General features: G+C 35.2%; 1 protein-coding gene across 1 annotated transcript in view; it reads left to right on the plus strand.

Annotated features, from left to right (window-relative positions):
- The window catches only part of TTN (titin), a 281,827-nt gene that overhangs the window by 123,436 nt on the left and 130,472 nt on the right, over nt 1–27,919 (plus strand). Inside the window, exons 123-164 of the mRNA XM_059726268.1 lie at nt 685–798; nt 1,227–1,301; nt 1,472–1,552; nt 1,729–1,809; nt 2,097–2,180; nt 2,431–2,493; nt 2,854–2,931; nt 3,158–3,241; nt 4,120–4,203; nt 6,251–6,334; nt 6,528–6,890; nt 8,909–9,019; nt 9,218–9,301; nt 9,509–9,592; nt 9,767–9,880; nt 11,074–11,157; nt 11,395–11,478; nt 11,593–11,697; nt 13,612–13,695; nt 14,083–14,160; nt 14,366–14,464; nt 14,943–15,347; nt 15,958–16,038; nt 17,351–17,425; nt 17,773–17,853; nt 19,222–19,302; nt 19,503–19,604; nt 19,801–19,881; nt 20,275–20,355; nt 21,213–21,296; nt 21,521–21,631; nt 21,879–21,962; nt 22,723–22,806; nt 23,067–23,147; nt 24,208–24,291; nt 24,622–24,705; nt 25,006–25,089; nt 25,460–25,543; nt 26,094–26,177; nt 26,502–26,612; nt 26,886–26,996; nt 27,278–27,388. Of these exons, the coding sequence (XP_059582251.1) occupies nt 685–798; nt 1,227–1,301; nt 1,472–1,552; nt 1,729–1,809; nt 2,097–2,180; nt 2,431–2,493; nt 2,854–2,931; nt 3,158–3,241; nt 4,120–4,203; nt 6,251–6,334; nt 6,528–6,890; nt 8,909–9,019; nt 9,218–9,301; nt 9,509–9,592; nt 9,767–9,880; nt 11,074–11,157; nt 11,395–11,478; nt 11,593–11,697; nt 13,612–13,695; nt 14,083–14,160; nt 14,366–14,464; nt 14,943–15,347; nt 15,958–16,038; nt 17,351–17,425; nt 17,773–17,853; nt 19,222–19,302; nt 19,503–19,604; nt 19,801–19,881; nt 20,275–20,355; nt 21,213–21,296; nt 21,521–21,631; nt 21,879–21,962; nt 22,723–22,806; nt 23,067–23,147; nt 24,208–24,291; nt 24,622–24,705; nt 25,006–25,089; nt 25,460–25,543; nt 26,094–26,177; nt 26,502–26,612; nt 26,886–26,996; nt 27,278–27,388 (4,302 nt within the window). The remainder of the gene's footprint in view (nt 1–684; nt 799–1,226; nt 1,302–1,471; nt 1,553–1,728; nt 1,810–2,096; nt 2,181–2,430; nt 2,494–2,853; nt 2,932–3,157; nt 3,242–4,119; nt 4,204–6,250; nt 6,335–6,527; nt 6,891–8,908; nt 9,020–9,217; nt 9,302–9,508; nt 9,593–9,766; nt 9,881–11,073; nt 11,158–11,394; nt 11,479–11,592; nt 11,698–13,611; nt 13,696–14,082; nt 14,161–14,365; nt 14,465–14,942; nt 15,348–15,957; nt 16,039–17,350; nt 17,426–17,772; nt 17,854–19,221; nt 19,303–19,502; nt 19,605–19,800; nt 19,882–20,274; nt 20,356–21,212; nt 21,297–21,520; nt 21,632–21,878; nt 21,963–22,722; nt 22,807–23,066; nt 23,148–24,207; nt 24,292–24,621; nt 24,706–25,005; nt 25,090–25,459; nt 25,544–26,093; nt 26,178–26,501; nt 26,613–26,885; nt 26,997–27,277; nt 27,389–27,919) is intronic.

The raw sequence follows: 27,919 nt of genomic DNA on the forward strand, positions 1-27,919 counted from the left end.
TGGAGCTCAAAACCAGCAGCAGCCGGCAAGATGAACCAAGTAGCCTGGGAGGATTATGCCAAGCTGCAGGCACAGGGGTGCTTTGTAGAAGGAAGGATTGGGCCCCTCAGCTGCTGCTGCTGCTGAGTTCTGATCTATTTTTCTATGAAGTGCTTTTATTTCCACTCCCCAGCATGATTCCCCTTTTCCCCCACCCCACTCCCACCACCTGCCTACATCTGTGCTGGCTCAGGTCTGTGACAGCCCAGAATAGCCAAGCATCCAGTGAGTGCTAGCACATCTCCCTGTGAAGGGGAGGCTAGCTGGCAGGGGAAGACCCCAAAGGCCACTGGGATGCTGGCTGTCAGTGGCCTAACATGAATCAATAGGGGATCTGGGACAGAAGTTCGATAGACTTGTCTAACCTAAATTGATTAACTCTGATATGACATGCATCCAGGTCTATCGTAGCTCAGGTTCTGCCATTTTTAAACTAGTCTGTGTGCACTGAGTTTCTGTTCTTCTACAGGTTTAGACCAGTTTTTGGTCACTTATACCAGTTTGTGTGTAATGTCTGTACCTGTCCATAGGTGTACAAAGTACTTCATGTGTTATGTGCATGTCTGTCTGTCTGTCTGTATTTATGTAGCTCTAACTTTGACCTCAAAATATTGTTATATATCTACCACAACAATTATGATACAGATATGCTAATAGCAAACCATATCTTTAAAGAACAAGAAGTGGAAGAATGGACTGAAGAAATGGAAGAGGTGTCAATTTCTGTTTATGAAGAAGAAGAAGAAGAAATTTCAGCAGGTAGGACTGCAAATAAGAGAGTCTAGGCTATGTGTAAAACTATCCATGACTATTGCTATTTTAAAAATTAATTTTGGTTTTGTACAAGAAAAATTGTCTAATTCCACTAATATGACCTGCTATTCTTATCACCTGCCTGAGAAAATCATAGCTGGGTCCTCTTAAAAAACAGGTGAAAATAGTCCGTTAAGAGGATCATCAGAACTGCTATTCAAAATACACTAAAATAGATTTTGTGTGTCATTTTCAAACATATTTTTCATGAAAATTTACAAATTTTTTCAAACTTTCTTAAAGCCCAGTAGCAAAGTATGAAAGTATAAGTATTAAACATTGGTTATCCTTTTTTTTGCTAAGGTTAGTGAAAACAGTAAGTCACACATTCCAAATATTGAAATGATGCATTCTTAATATTAATATCTTTAAAGTGACTGAAGAAGAGCATTACTATGTAGAGGAGAAGTATACTGTTCCTAAAAGAGAAGAAGCCCCACCAGTTAAAGGTACATGCACTTGTCAATGTGGTTCTTTCATGTCTCAAAGTACCTAGTTTCGTAGTTTGTGCATGTGTGTGTCTGTTATATGCGTATTTCACGTTTTATTAATAAAGTATAAGCTTGCTGTTTTGATACCATTATCTTTTCTGAAACAGTATTATGTAATCTTTTTAAAGTGCCCGAGAAGCCCAAGAGGGTTGTGCCAGAACCAAAAGTTCCTGCAGTTCCTAAAAGAGAGGAAGCCCCGCCACCAAAAGGTACTTCAACTCTTCAACATGAACTATTTGTTTGTTTTACTCTTAGCCTTCTCGCTGTGTTGTTTTGATGTTTCCAGTGTGTGTTTTACAAAATCTTTTTTTATGGATCAAACAAGTGCATGTTGTACTTGACACCACTCTCATCTCTGAAACTATATTCTGTAATATTTTTTAAGTACCCGAGAAGCCAAAGAAAGTTGTGCCAGAACCAAAAGTTCCTGCTGCTCCTAAAATCAAAGAAGCTCCACCAGCAAAAGGTATAAAACATTTGCTAATTAAACTTATGTACTTATCTTCAAAAAAAGTAACCTCCATTTTATGTTCTCAATTTGTTAATTTTATCTTGTGTTGATAAAGATGTGTATTTCTAACAAACAGGCATGATGTTGTTTGCATTACAACTGTGTTATGATGTCTAGTATTTGTGTGTTTTCCTATGCAAACACTTCTGTTATTGTTTGGATAAGAAAACACTGTGACATTTCTGTACCGAATATAATAAGGATATTATGGATTAAAATTCTAAAAACTCATCTTTCTAAAGTGCCTGAAGCTCCTAAGAAAGCTGTTCCTGAAGAGAAAGTACCTGTCCCTGTTCCTAAAAAAGTGAAGGCGCCACCAGCTAGAGGTACAGCAATAATTTGTTTCCTGTCATTTGGAAAAAATATTTTGCTGTCATTTTCAGTCTTTAATTCCTAATTTGTTAAGAAAAATATGGTCAACTTGCTTCTAACTTCTTTAGCATTAAACATACATGTGCTTCTATTTGTATGCAAAGCTGTCTCATGTATATGTATTCTTAAAGAGCTGTATTTTTAATAGTTTGTATTAATAGTAAAATCATTCCAGTTTTCTAAAATTACACAATATTTTTTAAGAACCGCCAGAAGAACGTGTACCCACTTTTGCTATTGAAATAGAAGAGCCTCCTTCAACCAAAGGTAAAACAATGAGAACAATATTCTCATTTTGGGGTCTTTTCTTTATCTTCCTGTTTTGTTTGTTTGTTTTCTAAGTGTTTTACATGCAAATATTATGTGTCCTAGTGATGATAACCCTTATAAACCTGTCCTCTGCATCTTAATCATGTATTGTCTATTACCTGATACCATTGTTGGTTGTGTTGTAGATTCTGACCATTTACTTTACTGTCACAAATCTGTATTTGGTGAAACTTTCTGTGTACTTCCTTTGTCCAAAAATCAGTTAAGATGAAAAAGGTGCACTGATAGCTGATAGAAATAAAATATTTATATTCCAAATATTACAGATTAATATTCCTACATTTAATATTTTTAAAGTGACTGAAGTGCGCAAGAAAATTGTCACCGAAGAAAAGGTATCTGTCACTAAAAAGGAGGAGGCTCCCCCCAAAAAAGGTAGATTATTTTTTAAAGCTACTCAAAAGATGTCTGTATCTTAATATTGTATCTAATATGTTGCTAACATTTAAATTACTTTGTGTAAAATATAAATTTTAGTTTATGTTTTTGTTTCCTTATTTGACTTACAAATATGTCAATTGTCTGTATTCATGGGGTTTTTTATTATTTGTGTTGTTTGTGAATAATTTAAAACTTCTAAAAATAAACAATATCTTTAAAGTGCCGGCAGTGCCGAAGAAAGCTGTGCCAGAAGAGAAAGTGCCTGTACCAGTTCCCAAAAAAGTGGTGGCTCCACCAGCTAAAGGTATAGAACCTCTTTATGAAGCATATAAGGAAAACCAGTGGTGAGAACTGTTTGATAAAAAAATTAATTCATACAAAATTGGTCATAAATTAAAAGGACTTCCACTTCTGTTTGACAAAAAAGCAGAAAATTGTCTGGAATGGTCATAGTCCTGCATTTCTCATGTTTCCAAAATATTCTTAGTCTCATTGGCCACTTCAGGTGTGCAGCTGTTTTTAGAAATTGAGCATCCCTCAATTTCCGTGAGCAGACACTCACTGAATCTGACCATTAAAAAACCCCCAAAACTAAAAACCATAAAATAACTATAAATGTTTTATTGCATCGTTAGCATTTCAAGGGACAGAGTCAAATACAATGTCCTTTACTTCTGTGATTTTCCTTGTTTAAATATCTATCTTTTCATGTGTGTTGCGTGTCATTTTGTGTAGTTAAATACCTAAAATATGTAATACAGAGTAACATCTGCCTTGCAGAACCTTGCCTTTAAACTTTAGAACCCTTATTCTGTGACATGCAAAAATGTCCATTGTTTTCTGTTTCTCTATTGTTTTTTCTTTCATACTTGTATATATGTAATTTCTGATACTAAAATTGCACAGTGTGGAAAAAATATGTTACCCTTCTTCAAAAGTTATACATTTAATAAGCCAACTGTACATCCATCTCTCAGTACATGAACATTTATTTTTTGTCTTTGTTAAATGTATTTATGTATCCTGTTTCGTTTAAAGGTCTTGTCTATTTTACACATACTCTCCTGCTTTGTAAATGTACATTTTGTGTACTTGGTTGTGCACAATTCTTTTACATGAATATCACAATATTCAAAGAAGAACACCTGAATTTTACATTTCTTAAAATTACTATCTTTTAAGTGCCAGAAGCTCCAAAGAAAGTTGTCACAGAAGAAAGAGAGACCATTGCTGTTCCAAAAAGAAAAGTAGCTCCATCACCAAAAGGTATTCAATTATCGATTAAATTAGAAAAGATGTGTTCCAGCTGCTGTGTTGCTTCTTTTGCCTCAGTCCATCAAAATTCTGATAGCACCTTAAACTGGAGCAGCAAATGAAGTTTGAGTTTTCCTACTTTTTCTTGTGTGGAAAATGACAGAAAAGCAGTTAAGAAACATATCTTGATTTTATATGGATCTTTATATTGTCTTACTGCAAATATTGTACAAGAGGAATACTAAATCTAGACTCTGTCTTTAAAGTGCCAGCAATGGAAGAACACTGGGCTATGTCAGAGGAAGTCTCTGTTTCTTTTTACTCAGAAGAAGACATTTCATATACAGGTATGAAGTAACCTAAAAAAAATAGTTTTAGGTCAAAAGAAGTGACCTCCAGGATTTCAGGCGTAGTATAGAATTTTAACTCAGTCTGATATTGATACATCTAGAGCATCCAGGCAATAGAGAAACCCCGCTAAATGTTTCAACTCTAAGGAGTTAATGCTTGAGATATTATGTGTAACATGGAGGAATCTTTCCAGCCCCACATCAGTAGGATATTGGGGTGGGAAGAAGTAAGGACATCTAGCCACAGACTTGAGGGAAGAAAACAACAGAAGGAAAAGGCCCCTGGCAGTCCAGCAATCTGAGACTGGAAGCATCTGAGACAGGAAGAATGAGCCAGCTGTTCCCAAAGACAGAGGAAGGTACAGAGTGCAGCCCTCCCCATAGAAAGAAAGTAGAAGTGCTGTAGGTGGGAAAGAGCTGTTTTGTGGATTAAACCTCCTGACAGGAGCGGTGAGGCAAATTGTGGCTGATTGTATTAACAAGTTAACAAAATCTATTGCCAGATACACTAATAACAGTACAGTTTCTGGGTTCAGAGGTAACTGGTACCTAAGACTAAACTTTAGAAGCTGGTCAGACTTCATACAGTAATGTTTGCTAAACATGAGTTGTGACATCCTAAAGAGCAGCTGTTTGCTTGATCTAGACTCTCACAGTAGCTTGCTACAAGACTATATTTGGTTGTTCCTTGCAATATGAAGATAGAAGATACTTAGACTTGCTACTGAAAAGTGGATTCCATCTATCAAGAAGATTAATAAGCTCTCATACTTGCTAAAGGAAAATCCTAGTATTTTGCCAATTCTTACAGCCAAACACTAGTGCTTTATTTACTAAACATTCATTCTGAAAGACTTGCTCCAGAATTTTAAAAACCATGACCCACTGGTGTTCCAAAAAGTGAAGATCCACAGGAAAAGTATACATTCTGTCATGGATGAATCTAAAATATAGAATACAATTTGCGTATCAGTCATGTTATTTTGCGCAGAGGCAAAAGCTGGTTAATAAACCTGACAGATATGAAACAGATTGCTTGCAAAAAGATTGGCAATTTTTCTGTTCTGTCATCTTGCCTTGGATAATGGATAAGAGTTGCTTTCATTTTAATGAAAAATTCAGGCTCTTTACCTGCTCTGATCTGTGCAAGAAGTTTGTTTGTACCTGAGCTCCCATTTTGCTGTATGGATTTGAGCGTGTATGTCCTGCACAAATCCTTTGTTGCAAGTGGTAGACTGAGAGCTGCTACTGTATTTACTGAAGAAGGTCAGAGAAAGCCATAAAAGTATATTTGCATAGAACACCCCATTATCCTCTTAGGAAAGGAAGTGATCACAAAGGGACTGACTTCTCTTAAAACTGATCTGATATTGAATCAGAGCTCTGACACAGGATGAGTTTACATTTCCTACTAGCCAGGGAACAATGTGGACCATCTGATGATCACATGCCTTCATTGGGATGCAGGCCTTGTGGTTATTGTATTGAATTTATGTTTTATTGCTTCTCTCATAACTTGTCCAGTGTCAGTCTGCTCTTTTCCCATAGTGACATGTCAAACCGTTTGTATGTCAGGTATCTTTTTTGTTTCTTGCATATTTCTGAATGGCACTATTGTGCATTAGCATTCAGATTCTTGCTTCCATCAGTTTTGCTTTTATATGTTGTTTTCTAAAGTTCTTAAATATAAATATACTGTATCTTTGAAGTGCCTGATGTGCCTGAGAGAGTTACCATTGAAGAAAGAGTATCAATTTCTGTTCCTAAAAAAGAGAAGAAACCACCAGCTAAAGGTACACTGGATATTGTATTAGATATGGCATACATGTTCTTTGAATGTCTTTTTATAAATATGCTATAAATACTGTTCTATGTTTTTGTTGTTTTTTTGAATGTATGTATTTTGGTTTAATTCTTCTTTTGAAATGCTTGACAATTCTTAGTATTCATGAGTTTTAAAGTTTATAACATTGACGTCTTTTAAAGTGCCTGAAGTTCGTAAGACAGTCATCCGAAAAGAAGAGGTATATGTTGAAGTTCCTCAGTACGAAGAGGAAGAAGTTCCCCAATATGAGGAAGAGGAAAAAGTTACCAGATATGAGGAAGAAATAACTCATTATGAAGAAGAGGTCACCCACTATGAGGAAGAAGTACCTCAGTACGAGGAAGTTCCTCAGTATGAGGAAGAAGTTCCTCAGTATGAGGAGGAAGAGGAAGTCACCCATTATGAGGAGAAAGTCACCTACTATGAGGAGGAAGTCGTACCCAGCTATGAAGAGGAAGTTCCTCAATACGAAGAAGAGGAAGAAGTTCCTCAATATGAAGAGGAGGTTCCCCCACCAGTCAAAGGTAGAAATTTAATTTTGATATAAACATCAAAAAAAGGACTCTTGTTTTACAGATATGTCAATATATTATTTTTAATTTACTCGAGGATATGTGTTTTTTTTGTTATAATCATTAATAATTAGTATGTGTTGTAAAGTGTGTTGGAACGCCTACTGTCCATTAACATTTTGTAATATAACTTGTCCATGGTATACATGGTCATCTGGTACAAGAAGGGAATTCATATAATTAAATAGGACAAAGAACATGTCGTTCAATTTACCTAATTCTTCCATCATGTCTTATTTCCATCAGATCATATTTAAATTTATCATTGACTTTAAAGGCAGTTCAGTCATAAGAAAAGTTGTACGTATCCAGAAAATGAGTAGGATTTTCAAAAGTATTTAAGAGATTTAAGCATACAGATCCAATTGATTTTTATTTAGGTTATTTGAAAAGCTTGTTAGTATTTTTTAGGAAATAAAAATATTTTCATAGCATCCAGAGGTGGAAGAAGCATATTAAATATCCATTCCATTCCCATAAAATGCATAGCAATTATTAATTTGAAATATTTTTAAGAGAATATTTGATGAAGATGCCTAGAAGTTTTCAACACTCTTGCTTTGGAATGACCATATTTACAGCTGACATGAAAATCAGGTCATCCCAAACTCTTGGTAATAAAAAAATGACAGTGTCCTTTATCATGACATAAAGACAAAGGGTAAGATATCCAAAGCTGTTAAGGTTCCATTTTTAGAAGAGATATGAGCACTTAGGCGTGGGTAGATACTTTAGAAAATTTTATCTAAGTCCTTGTTTCACATTTTCCATTTTCTGGCTGCCACAAGCAGGGAGAAGTTTACGTTATATTCCAACCAGTTAACACATATCAAACCTAGACCTTGCATTGTCTGTATTACTATTTTAACATACTAATTAACATATTTCAAAAGTAGAATTTATTCCAAATAAATGTCTATGTTACATGCTGTGAAATCAACCACAATTTTTTTCTAGATTAGGAAGAGAGATTGGGATTAGCTCAAATCAAGTCAACCTCAGTCATTTTAAAGGAGGTAACAGCTGTCTCTGCCCTAATGAAATGATTGTTGTTGGCAGAGTTAGCTCACATTACTCCTTTCCTAGTTCAGTGAAAGCCAATAGGATTATGTTCTTCTACCCTTCATTTGGTATTGATGTCAGGGATATTAAGTACAAAAAATGTTTAAGAAAGACTTTTGGTAATATGCTGAAGGCAAAACTCCCATTGACTTCAGCAGAGTGAGAATTTTACTCTTTATCCTTCAAGGAAACCGCTGGGTACCTTTGGCCTTCAAAATTAAATTTAGATATGAAATGATGCATATATCTAATTAACCAATGGTTCCACCTTATGAGCAAGTTGGTTGATAAAATCCCATAGCTCTGCTTATCATGTATGGAGCCCTGGCAGTACTCTCAACACTTCTTAGAAAAAAATGCAACCATGTTATAGATATCTGCATACCACATTATACATACATAAATATGGTCTAAATCTGGAAATTCAGTATGTTTAAAAGTACACAAGAAGTTTAAGAAAATGTGCCAAAGGGTTATTTGGAGGGAGCCTGAACCTCTTCCTAATTGAAAAGAAGAGAGAATCAGCATTTATCTAAATTTTAATTCTGACTATTTTTTAATCCACTAAAAGCAGAAATAAAATTACATTTTTTTCTGCAAATTTCCTTCCCACCATCATTTTGACCATTTCTAAGTTACTTATTTTTAAAAGATCCAAAACATATTACTGTTAGTCTTTGATTAGGCAATTCCTTACTGATGCTGAAGTTTTTACCTAGGTGGATCAGTGGCTGAGTAAGGATTGCCTCAACACATAAACCTACTTGTACACTATTGTTTCCTGTCTTTTTAATATTAAATTGGTGTTAAGCCATACCATGTTGGTTTGGATATGTGTTAAGTTGTTGTGGGGGATGTTTTCTTGAATTGGAAGTGAGTTTTTGCTCTATGTGCTCCTGTTTTAAAAGTAAATCCCTCAAATAAAAATGGTATTTTTAAAGTGCCCGAGGTGCCCAAGAAACCTGTCCCTGAAGAAAAAGTACCTGTTCCCAAGAGAAAGGAAGCTCCTCCAGTAAAAGGTACAGCTCTCCTCATTTAAAAATATCATGTTTCTCTTAGAATTTAATCTTACTTATAACTCTTTTATGTAAATGCTAATTTTCCTGTTCTTGAGAGGGGTTTTCATGTAAAATGTTTGTAGTGTTTTCTTATTTTTGTTGCATTTCTGCTTCGAATGACTTGTACAGCATTCTTATTCAAAAATAATATTTTTAAAGTTCCTGAGGTGCCCAAGAAACCTGTGCCAGAGGAGAAAGTACCTGTTCCTGTTCACAAAAAGAAGGAACCTCCACCACCTAAAGGTACATCTACTCATGATTAATGTATACAGAAAAATCTTCCATTCATCAGTCATCTTTTCAGTCACATTAAATGTAATGTGATGAGAGAGTTCTCTTCTTGAAAACTGTTGTTCCATCTGTTTGTTTGTGTGCCTGTAATCTGTGCCACTGTTCTTTATCTTATATTTCAAAACTCAAATGCTCATATTATAATTATTATCTTTAAAGTGCCTGAAGTGCCAAAGAAACCTGTGCCAGAAGAAAAAGTTCCTGTTCCAGTGCCCAAAAAGAAGGAAGCTCCTCCAGTTAAAGGTACACCTGCTCATGTTTACATGCTTACAAAAATCTTCCATTTGTCACCTTCCTTTTTACTTATGTTAAATGTACTTGAATAAAGAAGATAATTCTCTTCTTGATAACTATTGTTCCATGTGCTTGTTTGTGTTCCTGTATTTCATGTCATTGTTCTTCATCTTATGGTTCAAGTTAAATTCTCAAATTACTATAATATCTTTAAAGTGCCTGAGGTGCCAAAGAAACCTGTGCCAGAGAAGGTACCTGTTCCTGTGCCTAAAAAAGTGGAAGCTCCACCAGTGAAAGGTACATCAGCTTGAGATGCTCCCCAAAATGTTGTCATTGTCTGCTTGCTCATAGAGCATAACATACAAGGAACTCATTCTCAGGGTTCAAATTAAACTACGAGTCTTGGGGAGTGGTCTGCAGTGGTGGCAGCTGGAACCCAGAAAGAGCCACCACTGCTGCTGCTGCTATGGCTTGAGCTACTTAGAAAGGCGTGGGGCAGGGCAGGGGCTCTTGTCTCTCATGGGGGGCTCTCATTTCTTATGGGGTTCTTACAGGGGCGCTCATCTCTTATGGGGGGCTCTCATCTCTTATGGGGGGGCTCAATCCACCTCAACCCCCCCCCATATTTTGAACCCTGCTCATTCCTGTTTCCAGTGAATATAGTAGCAAAATGCTCATTGACTTCAATAGGATCAGGACTGAACTGAATATTGTGGAAATTTTTATGATACAGGATTTACACATATGTACCACTTTCTTTTGTTTTTCTATTTGGGAGCAGAGCAAAAGACAGTAATTATTCATATAATTATATAATGTTGTCTAAAGTGCCTGAGGTGCCCAAAAGAGCTGTGCCAGAAGAGAAAGTGCCTATTGCTATACCTAAAAAACCAGAGCCTCCACCAGCTAAAGGTTCTTGAACTTGTAATTTAAGATTAGTGTGTGTATACACACACATACTCACACACACATGCATGCACATGCATACTTATGTACAGAAGATATACACGCACTCAATACACATTCTTTGTTCCATCATATTTTTGACACACAAATAAAAGACATGTTAGTGTAGCTGTCCTGATGTTTGTTATAAATGTTAGTTTTCTTCTGTTTTACGTTATACTGAAAACAAAATTCTTAAAACAAAAATGTTTTTAAAAGTACCAGAGGTGCCCAAGAAAGCTGTCCCAGAGGAGAAAGTACCTGTTCCTATACCTAAAAAACCAGAGCCTCCTGCCAAAGGTACATCAATTTGTAATTAAAATCTGTGTATGTATGTACGTATGTACACACACACACACACACACACATCCATTCTATATATGTGTATGTGAATGTAATACACAACTATTTTATTCCATCACATCTTTGACACACCAGTACAGACATGTTAGCATAGTTGTCTTGATGTTTGTTATATGTATGTTTGGTTTTTCTTGTTTACATTACAATGAATATAACATCCGTAAAACAAAATGTCTTTAAAGTGCCTGAGGTGCCCAAAAAGCCTGTCCCAGAAGAGAAAGTACGTGTTCCTGTACCTAAAAAGCCAGAGCCTCCTCCTGCCAAAGGTACATCAAGTTGTAATTTAAAATTTGTGTATGTGTCTATGAAAATAAATATAGAAACATACTCTGTACATGTGTTTGTATTTGTAATACATAACATTTTGTTCTATCAGTTCTTTATCACACCAGTAAAGACATATTAGTAGAAATGTCTTAATGTTTATGTTTAAAGTGTTTGGGGTTTTTTCTATTTGATATTATTTTGAAAATGAAATTCTTAAAACAAAAATGTCTTTAAAGTGCCTGAGGTACCCAAGCGAGCTGTCCCAGAAGAGGAAGTACCTGTTGCTGTACCTAAAAAACCAGAACCTCTTCCTGCCAAAGGTACCCAACATATGTGCTTCCTGGTTCATAAATTTCAGCTCTTGCACTTTATGTTCTCTCTGTCTTACCTTTTGTGTACGTAAATCAATTTCTTGAACTTAAATATCTTTGAAGTGCCAGAAATACCAAAGAGACCTGCCCCAGAAGAAAAAGTACCTGTTTTTGTTCCTGAGGAAGAGGAAATGGAAGAGGAAGTTATACCAGAGATACCAGCAAAAGGTACATCACTTTGTCTTTAAAATTATCAGAAACATTTTTAATTAATTAAAATACTTGCATCTTCATTGTTTTATTTATGTTCTGTATGATCTTTACGTGTGATTTCCATCTCATCATTTCTCTTCTTTGAAAAATTGTAATCTTGTTTTGTCTTGTCTTGTCTTTTTTTAATGTTTTTATGCTTTAAAAGTAATTTTTACATTTCTAAGCAAAATGCTACCCTAAAGTGCCAGATGTGCCTAAGAAAGCTATATCAAGAAGGAAAAATACCTACGGCTGTTCTTAAAGTAAAGGAACCTCCACTAGTTTTGTAATACACGTAATAAATTTTCTTGCTACTTAGGATTTCACACTTCTGTGGAATTTGGTTTTGGGGATCACAGCTTGTAAAAATTTAATGTCCAATCCTTATTTTCAGTAGTCCAGTATTCATTGTTATAAGAAATACTAGGGCTCAGATAGGGTTTGATCCTGCAGCATTGAAATCCATGACAGCTTTAGTATTGACTTCAGAATCCTTTACTGATCAGACCTTTATTGATCAATTATAAAAATATGCCTCAACTGGAATTAAGAGCCTTGTTGCATATAAATCTGCACTAGCAGCACCTGGCAAATAGTGTTTACATGGCATAATGTGTCTTTTAACCAAAACATCCAGTGGTTTATCCCATAGGTTACAAACTGGACATTCTTCAGAGCATTGAAATTGTACCAGTATTTAGCTTGAGATCTGTAGGTGCATTTTAAAATCCCACAGCACACACTGCCAAAGCCACTACAGAAAGAAAATAAAAACATAATTGACTGTGTGAATAACCAAAATTCAAAATGGAAACTTCATCACTGAAACAAGTTACTGTAGAAACATCCTCTGAACACTGTTTCCATTCAGCTGAGTAGACCATAAACAGTCTGAAAGGCAAACACTTAGGCAATTTGTAGAAAAACCTTAGACAAAATAGTCTATATACTTGGCGTGTGTACACATGCAGTTAATGTGACTGAATAAGCTGTGGAGCAATCTGTGTCCCGGTAAACTACTCCTGGGTATAGCGTCTACACACGTACCTGGGACAACAGCAAATTGAGCTGGGGAGAAGCAGTTTAGGTCAGCTGCCCTACTCAGCTCTCCTGCAGCAGCCAGGGGAGCTCCATGCTCCAGCTGCAGCTACCCGGGGGCCAGCCCTGGACTGGCAGGGGACACGGGGGTGAGCCTCAAGCTCTGGCTGATGGCAGCAATATGTCCTGGGTCTGTGAGGTAGCCGTGGGCTAGCAGGGAGCACTGGGGATTAGGCCCAGGCAGTGGGTGCTGAGTCAGGCAGCAGAGGGGCTGGCTGGGCCACGAGGCTCCTGCAGCTGCTGATCCGTGTGGCTAGGTAGCATGCAGGAGTGTGGCCCCTTGCTGGCTGGGCTGACCGGTTGGAATTTACACCCAGGTCAGTGTTTATACATGCATTGCTGCACAGTAAATAATTCCGCAATAGGATAGCACTGGTATTTACAAGTACTACCCTGCTGCAGCATCTAACAGGGCCACACGGATAGATACTGATGTTTTGCTGCAGAGCTAATTAGTCTACTCTGCAGTAATCATCTTGTGTACATGTGCCCCTATGTCCTTTCCTCTACACTACATGTTTGTTTGGTAATGATATAACATATATAACAATCAAAATACTTGCATCATAACATATATAACAATCATAATACTTACAGTGGAGAGCTCCCTAAAACAATCCTTATCATCCAGTTCCACTGTAGTGTTCCTGGAGGAAATCAATTTACACAGTTTTTATATAAAAAATTACTGTTGCTGTTCAAATGTATGTCCTTTTTATTTTGTGTCATGATATTTTTCTATGTAATACTGCTTAAATTTGAAATTCTTAAAATGAAACAATATGTTTAAAGTTCCCGAGGTGGCCAAGAAAGCTGTCCCAGAAGAAAAAATACCAGTAGCTGTTCCTAAAAAAGTGGAGCCTCCTCCAAAAAAAGGTACATCAAGTAAATAACTCAGAAAATAAGCACTGTTATTATTTACTTGCATTTTCAACAACTACACTAACATTCAAGATACTGTTATAATTTTAGAAATTTGTATTTTTGTGTCTGTATTGTCGTCTTGTGTTTGATATGTATATTTTATTACTGGAGTTTTAACATAATATAACATCTACAAAGTATTTATGTTGTCAGAGAACCCTGTTTTGGAGATAATATGTTTGTTATTTATAATCTAATTCTGTTTTAAAATGATTTTGATTATATTCTTTATAGCAAATCTTACTTTTGTATACAAGTCTGTATCCTTATGTTTTTTTGTCTTTTTGCTTCCTCTTTACTTGCAAATAATATTCTTAAAATAAAACAATGTCTTTAAAGTTCCTGAGGTACCCAAGAAACCCATCCCTGAAGAAAAAGTGCCAGTTCCTAAAAAGGTGGCAGCTCCACCAGCTAAAGGTACTACAGTTTATAAATGAATGTTAACAATGACAGTAATAAATAACAAGCATTATTTAATTTAATCTTTGCAGTTTAATGTATGTCCCTCATGTTGATTTTGTTCTTGGATATGTACTTATTTGTAAGTTGTCTTTCTGTTTTGTACATGTATGTTCCTCAATGTTTTTTGAAATTGTGTAAATAACAAAAATACTAAAGCTAGGTCATGTCTTTAAAGTGCCTAAGGTTCCCAAGAAAGCTGTTCCTGAAGAGAAAGTACCCATTGCTCCTCCTAAAAAAGTAGAGGCTCCAACTGTAAAAGGTATATGTACTCTTGACTATTGTTGTACATGTTAAAACAAAACTCTTGATCTTATTCTTTCTAACATCCTGTGTGTTATGAGAGTTCTTGTGTTTCTTGTGAAGTTTTATCTCTGTCTCGTATGAGTTTTTGTTGCTTTCTTATTCATATTGTTTTTATAAGCCAATTTAAAATTACTAAAAAGAAACCCGTATCTTTAAAGTCCCTGAGGTACCTAAGACAGCTGTACCAGAAGAAAAGGTGCCAGTTGCTGTGCCCAAACCCAAGGCAGTTCCTCCAGCTAAAGGTACAAACATGCCTCACTAAATTCATTTTAAGATACATTCTTCCTAGTCATTCCTAAAACATTTTGTATTGCAATTGCTGTTTTATTAAATATATTTCTTCCATTTTAACATAATTTCTTGTAAATGGTTTTCTGTTCCATGTTATCTCTTTGTATCTTATTCTACACAAATTTTGTTCAAATATTTGCAAGGGATTAATGGTAATAATACTATTTCTAAAGTGCCAGAAGTGCCTAAGAAACCCATCCAAGAAGAGAGAATCCTTGTTCCCACAGTGGAGGAGCACAGATATGAATATGAGGAGTATGAGAAATATGAGAGGTATGAAGCAGTTGAAGAATTTGAGCAGATTCAGGAATATGAGGAATATGAGGAACCTGAAGAACCCGAGAAGCATGAGGAACCTGAGGAACCTGAGGAGGTCTGTAAGTATGAGGAGCCTGAGGAGCCTGAAGAGATATATGAGGAATATGAAGTCCAGGAACCTGAAGAGTTCTATGAGAAGTATGAGAAGATTCGAGTGACTGAAGAGATCTATGAGAAATATGAGGAAGTTCAGGAGCCTGAAGAGGTCTATGAGGTCCAACCACCAAGAGGTATATCAATTCATGGTTTCTTTATTCTTAATAGTCTGTATTGAGTTTCCTACTGATGTTCAGACCTTCTTCCAGCATTCAAATCTGTTTTTTCCTGCTTGAAGTCCCACCTGTGCCTGTAGTTAACGAGAGAAATTTTATATGACCATTTCCCCTCTTGGCCATTTCTCAGTATACTGACTTTCCTATCAGGAATAAGGAATAGCGCAAAGCTGACTTTGTTTAGCTGTAACAAGAGCAATTTAGGAATTCCTTAATTTTTTGTCTTCAATTCAATTATAATTTAGATCCAACCTAATTATGAGTGCCAACATTGCTTCCTATTGCTTCCTATTGTGAACCAGTTTCCCTATTGTGAAGAATTATTCCCAATAATGGAACAGATAAAGCTTAGATAAAACTTTTCTTTCCATCATTTTAATTTGTAATATTTCACACAAAATAGAATGTCTACTGAAAAAAATGACTATTCCCCACATGAGAAAAAAATCTTGCATAATTATCAGTTGCTTGCATAACTTTGAGGTCAGTCAATATGTATTTCATTTCTTTATATCCACTGTAATACTTTGAAATTAATTTTAAAATCCCTAATAAACTATCTTTAAAGTGCCTGAGGTTCCTAAGAGACGTGTACCAGAAGAAAAAGTACCTGTTGCTGTTCCTAAAAAAGAAGCTCCACCAGCTAAAGGTACATCAGTGTTCAGATAAATTTAAAACCAAAGCTCTGTCTCCCAAAATGTCTTCCACTAAGATTTCTCTTTTCATTTGACAATGAAACCTGTAGTCTTTAACCTGATTTAAACCAATCAGGTTTAAATTAGGATTATGATGCTAAATGAACTCTGTTTCTTTCAAAATGTGAAATCATGGCCCATTCCTAAAACTTCTAATTAAGGTAGTTTTCCACCAGGTTCACACATTCCTATATATATTTTTAAACAAGCTTCATGATAATAAGAGGGTACTTAAGGTCTATCCAACTCTACCTCGCAGGCACATAATCCCACATTGGTTAAAGCTCAAGGTCTTTTTCCTCTCCCTTCTTAATGTCAAATATATTAAATTTCTACTCATTTCTGGATCCGGTTCTTGTGTCCAATGCGGTCCCTACCCACTGGAATTGGGTTCTGTACACTGGGGCTCCACTTCACATAACAAGATTGGGCCCTGGCACCCAGCACAGTTTCTGCCCAGCCTCACATGCCGGTATTGAGTCCTGCACACTGGGATCAGACCCTGGCATCCAACACCGGACCTGGGCCCCCACACTGCCCCTGCACTCCAAAATCAGGCCCCATACTGCCCTGCATGCCTGATCTAGCTGAAGTGCCATATTATGCACACCACAGGGCTCTGCACAAGTAAGAAAATTTGGCAGCAGGAGTGTAGCCACCTACAAGTTTTTGGACCCATGGCGAGCCTTGCTGACTGGATGACATGGCTCTGGGGGCAAGTTCTGGCCACAGGCCAGAGGTTGAGTATCCCTGGCCTAAGCCATTGCTCACTGAAACCAATGGGAGTCCCTCCACTGTCCTTAATCATACCTGAGTTAAAGGTAGGGTTGTCAAATATGACTCATGCAGCTGAGTAGCATGCAGGTACATTGGGCTTCTTGGTTCATGCAGCATTTAATCATCTATCTAGAATGTCTATTTAAGAGCCCATACCAATTTACAATTCATCCAACAAGAGCAAAAGTTTTCTTTTTAATGAATATGTACAAGCTCCTTTGATATTCATAGAGTCTGGATGCATAGCCAAAGTAAAATAGTTCCCAAAGTCAGGAGACAGGGAAAGACCAAGATCACACAGATGGAGGCAGGGGGCTTTCTGTTCTATGTTGATATACTCCTAATATGTTATAAGGTGCAGTTTACTTGTGTTCTTTTAAATTTTGTAATTCTCTGTTGAAAGAAAAGATTTGTTGTTTGATTTTTTGTTTTATTTTTTTCTAAAATATTGCAAACATTCTTAAAAAAACAAATAATGTCTGCCTGCAGTGCCTAAGAAACCTGTCCCGGAAGAAAAAGTACCTATTCCTGTATCTAAAAAAGAAGTGCCTCCCAAACCTAAAGGTATATCTACTCTTCCATTCATTATGAACCACTGAACTTTAATTCTTTAAGTCCTGTGTCTTCTTTGTTCTTTGAGAAAGATATGACTACAATTTGTGTCTTTTCTTGTGATTCTTTTCTTGTTTGAATCATGCTTGTTTGTGTGTCTTATGCTGCCCTGCTAAGTCATTTGTTAAAGTAATGCATGAACTTTATTAAAAGAATATTATATCTTTAAAATGCCCAAAGCACATAAAAAAGCAATACAGAAAGAAAAAAGTACTGTAGTTCTTCTTGACAGGGAAGAGCCTGTACTGAGCTCTTCCAAATAACTTTAAACATTCTAAATGTGTATAATATCTTTAAAGTATGTGCCATACCCAAGAGGGCTGTCCCTGCAGACAAAATGCCCACAATTGCTTCTGAAATAGAAGTTCCACCAATGAAAAGTAGGTGGACCTTTGATTGGAATTTTATGGAATTGGTTGGAATTTTATGGAGAGAAAACATAGCTCTATCTTTCTCTGAACTAACATATTTGACAGTTTAATTGATTTTTTTTTCTTTGATATACTCAAGATTTCTAGTCTCTTGCCATAGCTTAGGTTTTGTGATGATGAGCAAGAAATTCTGAGGCCAATATTACATGTATGTAACATGGAATTTTAACATTAGGCCCAAAGTGTTCTTACTCTAGGAACACTTTAGTGAGTTTTGTTTAAACTAAGTGTAGTGAGTAACTTGTCCACAAGTGTTAAAGAAAAGACATTGACATGTTTATTTAAAATACACTATACAAAAGTTATTAAAAACTTTGTTCATTTCTTAAAACAGCAAATAAAAAATGGATGGCACCTATTCCAAGAAGGACAATACCAAATAAGAGTCAACATATTTTCAAAGATTTAATTCTATTTCAGTAGATTAATTTAGAAACTAAACATATCAGTTCCTACAGAAATGCAAAATATTGGAAGTACATTAGGAGTATATTTTTATTAGTAATGCTTTGTTTTCTCTGTGTGAGACTGTTGTCTTAATTTACAAATTTTGAGAGTTTGAGTAATTTTGAGATTACTAAAAGAAAGCTACTATTTTTAAAGTGCCTGAGGTTCATAAGAGAATTCTTCCTGAAGGAAGAGTACCTACTGTTATTCCTAGAAAAGAGGAAGCTCCTCCATATGAACATACATCAATTCTTCAATGAAATTACAAAGCATTGCAGAAAATTAAAGTAATTAGTTTCAGGGTCATGTCCATTTTCAGTACAATTGAAGAGAAACCATCAATTTGAATTCTGAGAACTGCTAAAAGTAATTTCCCCCTGTACCTTTAAGTTTATTTCCTACCTTAATTTTTTTAATTAGTTTTTAAAAGTTTCTTTCTCCTCAAATCCAAGGTTCTGATCCAGAAAAGATCTATACAATGTTTAAGTTTAATGATATGATAAGACTTAATGAGTGTCATTTAAGTGCTGCTAATTCCATTGCTCAATTACACTTTAAATAACTAGAGGGGAAAAACAGTACAATTTGACTATACATAAAATGCTGTCCAATGTCCAAAATAATCTAATTGGAAAAACATAGGAAAATAGTTCTGTAATCTTTTAGTTTTACTAATATTGACTATTATTTGCAGTAGTTGTAGACAAAAATTCCCAGAAGTGTATTATTATCCACTAAAGATATTTCATTAATTTATGTATTTGTACAGGTAGCTGTTTGTCACTTTACAAATCTGTATGATAACATGTTGTTTTAATCTTTGTTTTCTAAATGACTTTGACATTTCTAAAATAACTAATATCTTTAAAGTATCTGAAGTTTATGAAGAAATTCTGGAAGAAAAAATTCCTGTTGTTATCCCTAGAAAGCCAGAAGCTCCACCATCCAAAGGTATATTATTTCTTTAAGCAATTTAAAAAATAATGAACTCAGTGTAAATCATATTATTTGTCTTCATGATTCATTTTAAGTTCTAAACAATTAATTCATATAATCATCCTAACTACTCCTTGGATGTCTTAAAAGTTTGTCTGTCTACATCTTCCATTCTCTCTGTTCTTTGCATTTTGTATTTTACAAATTCTTAAAAGAAACTAATATCTTTAAAGTGTCTGAAGTTTATGAAGAAATTCTCCTGGAAGAGAAAATCCATGTTGTTTTTCCTAGAGAGCTAGAAGTTCCATCAGCTAAAGGTATATCATTTCTTCAAGCAATTTATAAAATAATGAACTCTCTGTAAATCACGTTATTCATCTTCCTGATTCAATTTATGTTCATTACAGTTAATTCATATGTTCATAATAACTAATCCCCAGTTGTCTTAAAAGTTTGTCTAGCTGTTCTTTGAATTTTGTATTTTACAAATTCTTAAAACTAATATCTTTCAAGTGCCTCCAGTGCCCAAGAAACCTGTCCCACATAAGAAAATATCTCCTTCTGTACCAAAAGAAGAAGCTCCACCAATTAAAGGTACATGAGCTTCAGCTAGGATTTTAATGAAACAAAAGATGTTGGTATATTCTTTTAAAGTTTATTTAATTCTCTTTGTGAGGTATCCAATGCCCTTGTGTATTACTTTGATTTAAGAGGTGGCTCTCTAGCAATATTATGATATTCTGAGGCATCATCTATGAGCCTCATTAATTCCTTAATAACTCCTTGATAACTAGTTCCTTGAGACATTACATCTTCATTGAAACTATAAAGCAGTGAATTCCAACCATTGGTCTTCATATGTTAATACCATCTATTCTGGTATATTTTCCACTAGCTCTTCAGTTGATTTACAAACTGTGTGTTTTGCTCCTTATTTTTTTATATTTTAAGTTTTTAAATTTCTAAAACAATCCGCTCTCTTTAAAGTGCCTGAGGTACCAAAGAAAGCCATCCTCAAAGAAAAAGTACTTATCGCTGTACCTAAAGAAGAAGCTCCACCTCTTGAAGGTACATGCACAACTGAATGGAATTTAAGGAGAGAAAATAACTTGTTATGTATTCTTTAACCGCTTTTAATGTGCAATATGTGTTCCATTTGATATAAAACCCAAGCCCTACCTAGCTGCAATAGTTAAGGGATAGCTTTTGAAGTGAGGTTTATTAATCTCTGCACCAAATTTAGAATTGTTTAAGCACATTTTTATTGGCACTGTTCATTTATTTCAAAGGATGATAAAAAAAAAATTCCTCACATTGAGGTTGTTCTTGAGACAATTACCTTGTTTTATTTAAATTACAGGAAAATATTTTTCTGGGTCACAAACTAAAGTATTTTTCATAATTTTCTTGTAAAGATTTTACAAAAACAAAGTATTAAAGAAGATGCTAATTTTTCTGTCTGTTTAAAGCTTGTTTCACTGAAGATATTAATAAAAACATTTCAAAATAGTGAGAGAACAGAATAAATGCATGAGATTAAGTGGCAAGCAGTCCCACCCAAAAAATCACTTAGCAATAGATAAGAAAGAAAGTGGACATAGATTGGCTTGCGGCTGTGGCTTATAAAGTAAGCATCACTACACCACATTCAAATTCAGTCCCAGGAAATAATGAGGCTTAGGACATACCACACTACCTCTCTACCCACAGCACACTGAAGTCAAGAATTGAGCAATGTTAAATAGCCTATGCTTTTTTGGTAACCTACTTAACAGTGGCCCATTTCTAAGGATAGGTCAGGAGCCTATGTATCCCACTGTGATATCAGGTCCTGCATTTGGCTTTTTGTCTCTCGTGTTGTCTTTTTGGTTTAACATGTTGTAAGTATATTTGAAAATTCTTAAAGAAAACTAATATCTTTAAAGAACCTGAAGTTTATGATGAAATTCCTCCACAAGAGAAAGTTCTTACTGTTGTTCCAAGAGAAGAGGAAGTTCCCCCTGAAAAAGGTACATTACCTTCTTCATTAAGTCTTCAAAGAACTTACAAAGCACCAAAAACCAGAAAATGCAATTATTCATGTTCATTGTTTAACTCCTGTTCAATATGTTTCACCCTTATGTTTATCCTAATTATTTCCTACTTTTTTATCAATTTGTCTGCCTATGTTTTACGTTGTATTTCTGTTCTTTGTTTTTTATACATTCTTAAAATTAACTAATATCTTTAAAAGTGCCTGAGATGCCCAAGAAACATGTTCCGGGAGAAAAAGTCCATATTTCTGTGCCCAAAAAGCCAGAACCAACTGCTGTGCCTAAAAAAGCAGAACCTCCACCAACCAAAGGTATACATTGTTTGATAACTGAAGTTTTAGTAAATAGTTCTATCTTATTTTGATAGGAAAAACTCTTCTTTGTCTATGATACTGTTCATTAATTTTAATTATCTTCTAATTTGTCTGTCAGATTAATATCAGGATTTTGTATCAATATCCCTTTTTTATATGTCCCTTTTTGTGTTACTTTACTATTCTTTATTATTTGTATATGCATTTGGAATTCCTAAAATTAAATGCATGAATATCTTTAAAGTGCCTGAAGTGCCCAAGAAAGCTGTTCCAGAAGAGAAAATCTCTGTCACGGTTCCTAAAAAACCAGAAGCTCCACCCACTAAAGGTATATCGCATAATAGGAAGTAATGAACAATTATCTTGTTTGCCAGATAAACAGTATTTTTTCTCAGAAGCATGTCTTGGTCTTTGCTTTTGTTATTATCAGATCTTTGGAAATTATTTACAATCAGCAGTTCTTCTCTTCTAGAAGTACATTTCTGATGAGACATTTATTGCAAGGATACATAAAATTATGTCAGGCAACTGGATAGAAGAAAGGGAAAGAAATTGAGCTATGATTGCAAATAATAAGCAGTAACATAGCCCATCTAATAGACATTCCCTATAGTTCGAATGTTGTCACCAATGGATATCAGAACCCCTGTAAATGACTTTACAAGTCCATTCACAACTATTAGAGAATAATATTGCAACCCCCTATTACCAGCCTCATGTTAGTTTTAATGGCCATTTGACTACTAGTTTGGATGGGAGAAGTGGCTGTCCAGAAGCAATCATTCCTTCTGCCATTTTTGAGAATGTATTAGAACTGTCAGTTCTGTAGGTGTTTCACCATTGGTCGATAAAAGACTATTGGAGTTCCTGTGAATGGTGCTAATACCAATGCCCTCACTAAAATAATAGGACCAATGAAGTCCAATAGGGATATCTTGACCAAAAAAAGTCTATATAAATGGTACAGAATGTGCGTTAAACAAATGTCTGTTATTTCATGTCAACATGTTTTTGTCTCTTTTCTGTTCTTAATACTTGTATATGTATTTTAGAATTCCTAAAACTAAAATAAACTAATATCTTTAAAGTGCCTGAGGTACCGAAGAAAGCTATCCCAGAAAAGAAAGAACCTGTCGCTGTACCTAAAAAGCCAGAACCTCCACCACCTAAAGGTACATGCCAATATTGGAGACATTCTGAAGATAAATGTCTCCCTCTCTTGGAAATAAGGGTTATAATCCTTTTTTTTTTTTTTTTTAATCTAAAATAGCCTTTAGTAGTAATGTAGTACATATTGCATAAAACAAATCACTCTTTGCATTTTATATCTTTAATCTTCCCAATATGCCTCTTATGGTGGATCCTTATTCTTAACTATTTAAATACCTTTGGAATATTAAATATAACAAAACAAATACTGTTTTCTTTAAAGTGCCTGAGGTGCCCAAGAAAGTTCCAGAAGAGAAAGTACCTGTTGCTGTTCCTAAAAAGCCAGAACCTCCTCCAGCTAAAGGTACATTTCAGCACAGATAAATCAAGAGAGAAAACCTTTGCCTTGTTCTTATTAATGTTATACTTTGAGTAAGCATGATCCTGTTTCTTTATTTTTATTGTCTAAACTCTACACTTTCTATTATTTTGAAGAGTCCAAATCCCATGTTGCTGGACTATAACTCTCATCAGAATAATAAAAGTTCATAGATTCATAGATTAGAGATAGCTGCACATCAGATAGACAGAGGAAAAGGCTTTGAGGCTACTTTAAAAATTTCTAAGGAGAAACAAGTCTTCTTTGATACGTTTATCTCAAGCATACTAGATTCTGTCCGCGTCTACACTCGATGCTTATTGTGCAGGAGTTCACTACCAGGGTGCACTAGCTCATTAGTACTGTGTAGTAGCATTGCGTGGCACGAACCATGATGCGACGCTACTGCACAGTAGTAATGACCTACTGCACAGTAGTAATGAGCTACTGTGCTACCAGTGTCACCAGGAAACCATGTGGAGATGTTACTATGCAGTAATGCCAGTTACTGCGCAATCATGTAGTATTTGAGTATGCAAGTACTACATAACTGCGCAGTAACAACTGTGCAGTCAACGTCTGATGTAGACACAGCCTCTAGGTGTGGAATCAATTAAAAAGCGGGATTAAATAATCTCAAATCACAAATTTGGAGACATTAGTTCCAGATGGTTTCAGTAGCCATAAAACAAATCCCTTGAAATATGGATGAAAGAGTAGTCTAGAGAAGAAATTGTCAAGCACATCTTCACTTTAGGAGAAATTGTCCTCCTAAAAAGTGTTGGGTGGAAAAGGCAGCTATAAAAAAGGCAATGTCAGCATGAGCCAAAAATGAAAGAAAAAATTAACCCAAAAGGAAAAGAAAATCCAGCTGGCGTGGAGGATTGCAGTGAAAATATGCCCGTTATAGTAGAAGAAAGGATGAGGGTAATAAATGTGTATGATGGCTTAAATAATCTCCATTTTCTTCTTTTGCTTTAAAGTTTTAGAGGTATCAACAAAATTCTCTATAATAAAAAAAACTAATTTTTTTATTTCTTTAAAGTGCCTGAGGTGCCAAAGAAAGTGGTCCCTGAAGAGAAAGTAGAAGTGCCTGTAACTAAAAAACCAGAAGCTCCACCAGCTAAAGGTATGTGTCATTACGGTAAAATCCTACTGACAGTTTGTCCTATTCTCACTAATATATCTTAAATATTCACTTTGTCTAGTTTCTTTTCCACTGTAACCTATCATTTATACATTTTATTGGGGGGAGATGTCTCTTCCCCAACTGATATTTATACATGGCTCTTAATAAAGAGTGCAAATAACCAACACGTTAAGTGGTATAGTATATTCTACATGTAGTAATATAAGATCTGCCTTTTAAGATCAAAATTATTGAGTGCCCTATACTGTTCTTAATGCTTTCCACACTTCCTTGAAATTTTTACTGTACACATAACATTTAACTTTAAAGTGCCTGAGGTCCCCAAGAAGGTGGTTCCAGAAGAAAAAGAACCAGTTGCCGTGCCTGAAGAACCAGAAGCACCACCAGCCAAAGGTATTTGTTATTACTGAGAAATCACTGGGGGGACATCTTAGTCTTTTTGTTTGTTTGTTTGTTTGTTTGTTTGTTTGTTTGTTTGTTTGTTTGTTTGAACATTGTTCAAGACAACACCAAAGACATTTGAAATTGTACTGCTATTGTCTATGGGTTTGTAAATCTTATTTTTTGTGTATAAGTGAAACAAAGGATTCTTGGAACTTGATAGCCTCATGAAAATCCCCTGACCTTCATATTTTATATTGCTATTTTATTCTTAATGCTTTAGCCCTAATTATGGTATTAATATTTTTAAAGTGCCTGAGGTCCCAAAGAAAGTGGTCCCAGAAAAGAAAGTGCCTGTTGAAGTACCTAAGAAACCAGAACCTCCACCTCCTAAAGGTATATGTCATAACTGATGAAGTCACATAAACATTCTTTGGTTATACAGAATACATTTTAAAATAGTCTTCTTTTTCTGTTATGAGATTTATCATTTTTTCTCATTGTGTAAATTATTGTCTGTGTGTGTGTGCGTGCGTGCGTATGTGCTCATTTATGTGTATACACATGAGAGGGAGGAGTTAAAGCTCACCACCACAAGACCAATGCAAGGGAGGGAATGTCATGAAGTGAAAGAGATAAATTACCACTTAGATCTGTAATTGTGAATGTATTTTGTGTTTCTGAGCTTTGGATTTCTAGAGCACTCTAAATATTTTAGAAATGTCTTTGTCATTCATAAAAATAAAAGAAACAACTTTCTTTTAAGTGCCTGAAGTACCCAAGAAAGTGGTCCCAGAAAAGAAAGTACCTGTTGAAGTACCAAAGAAACCAGAACCTCCACCACTGAAAGGTAATTGTTATAAGTGATGAAACCACAACAAAATCTTGGCTTGGTTCTCTGGAATGTTATTTTAACATACTCTTCTTTTCCTGTTAAGACATTTGTAAATTGTTCTTCTTGTGTACACTGTAGAGTGCATTTGTGTATGAGTAAAACTCAACATGGTTAAAAGGACTAGCAAGAGATAGGTTCAAAAGAATGATTTTCATTGAGTGACAGAAGGTGCATCTACACATTCATTAATGAGCTTTTGCTAATGTGCATTAAATTTAGTACCTCCACTCTGAGGTACTAGAAAAAGACGCATTAGCCTATTTTAATGTGCATTGGTGAAAGTGCATGTTTTCTTTGTGATGGAGGAACCATGGATTAAATGCTTTAATGTGCATTAAAATAAGCTAATGTGCATTAAAGCTTATGTATACATATGTCCAGAGAGAGGCAAATTGACATCATGAATGTTACTGATATCTCGGAGTTTTGATTTTCCACAGTATTTTTAATATTTTAAAACTATCTGTGACATTCATAAAAATAAAAGAAACTGCTTTCTTTTAAGTGCCCGAGGTTCCCAAAAAAGTGGTCCCAGAGAAGGAAGTACCAGTTGAAGTACCTAAGAAACCAGAACCTCCACCACCTAAAGGTATATATTAGTCACTGAGAAAATCATAATAAAATGTTGACTATTTTTTGCAAATATTACCTTTAAAAAAATTACTGTTTATAATAAATATAACTAGATTGGCTCCTCTCCTTTAGCTATCCATGCATAGTTCCTATAAACAGTGGGTTTTATGTAACCTTGTCAAACACTTGCAATAAGTCCCCTGTCTTTGTAACACTGTTTTTTTGAGCTTGCTATTACTGTTGCTGGTTTATGTCTTTCTCCATCTTAAATTTTAATCTTATATTTTTAATACAAATTCTTTATATTCCAAAAAAATAAAATAAGTTAATATCTTTGAAGTTCCTGAGGTGCCGAAGAAAGTTGTTCCAGAAGAGAAAGTACCAGTGGCTGTACCTAAAAAACCAGAAGCTCCTGCTGTCCCTAAAAAACCAGAACCTCCACCTGCTAAAGGTACGTATATATACACTGAACATCATAAAATAAAATCTTTTGTATTACTTTATTATTTTTTAAAGGTGCAGATCTTTAAAGGTAGTCTTTACATGAGTTTGGGGGGTTCATGTGCACATATGTGTGTATGCGTTTGTGTGTGACTAGCTGATGTTTAAATATACATTGGCATTGTTTGTGTCTGATGTTTCCTAGGCTTTATGTTTTATAACTCTTATTAATGTAGTATATATTGAATATTCCTGGAAGTAAAAACAACTAATATCTTTAAAGTACCAGAGGTACCAAAGAAAGCTGTCCCAGAAGAGAAAGTACCAGTAGCTGTGCCTAAAAAACCAGAACCTGCTGTTGTACCTAAAGAACCAGAACCTCCACCTGTTAAAGGTAAAAAAACCAAAACAAAACAAAAAAACAGTACTGAAGAAAATATAACACTAATATATTTATCTGGTTTTCTTGGTTTTTAAAAATTGTCCAGGTCATCTCAGGCTTCTAAACTCTATAAATTCTGTGACTTGTACTATGTGTGTGCATGTTATCTAGCTAATGTCTAAAAAACAGTGTAAAAATGTTTGCTGTCTCTGTTTGTATGTTTTATTCTTCTTCCTTATATTTCTATGTATATTTGATATTCATGAAAATCAATGCGACTAATATCTTTAAAGTGCCTGTGGTGTCCAGGAAAGTTGTCCCAGAAGAGAAAGTAGCTGTTGCAGCACCTAAAAAAACAGAACCTGTCACTGTGCCTAAGCTACCAGAAGCTCCACCAGCTAAAGGTACATGTCTTCCTTGCTGCTATCATGAAAGACCCCTTGTCTTGTCAGCTGGAATAGCCTTACCATTTTCCATTTGTTGTTTGTAAATCTTCTCATTGTCTAATTGCATTCTCTGTGTATGTGTGTGGTGTGAGACAAGCCCCTATTCAGCAAAATGTTTCAATACATATTTAAGTACTTTGCTGAAAAAGGCTAGCAACTGCAATTAAGTGATAATTGAATACCAACTTATCAATGTCTTTCATAAGTCTGTGATTTTTGTTCTGTTGATCCCTTCCATGTCGTGCACAAACGTTTAACAATCCTAAAAGTAAGAAAACAAATACCTTTTAAAAATGCCTGAAGAGACAGAGAGCTGTTCCAGAGGTGCCTGTTGTAACGTCTAAAAAAACCCAAAGCCAACTGCCCTTCCTATAAAAACCAGAAGCTCCATCAACTAAAGATAATTAATGTAACTTTTTTCTTGTCCTCTTGAATAAAAGTTTAACATATGCTCTCCTGCTTATCATCTAAAGTATGTTACATGCATTT

The sequence above is a fragment of the Alligator mississippiensis genome, chromosome 4 (genome assembly GCF_030867095.1).
Source record: "Alligator mississippiensis isolate rAllMis1 chromosome 4, rAllMis1, whole genome shotgun sequence".
Lineage (NCBI taxonomy): Eukaryota > Metazoa > Chordata > Crocodylia > Alligatoridae > Alligator > Alligator mississippiensis.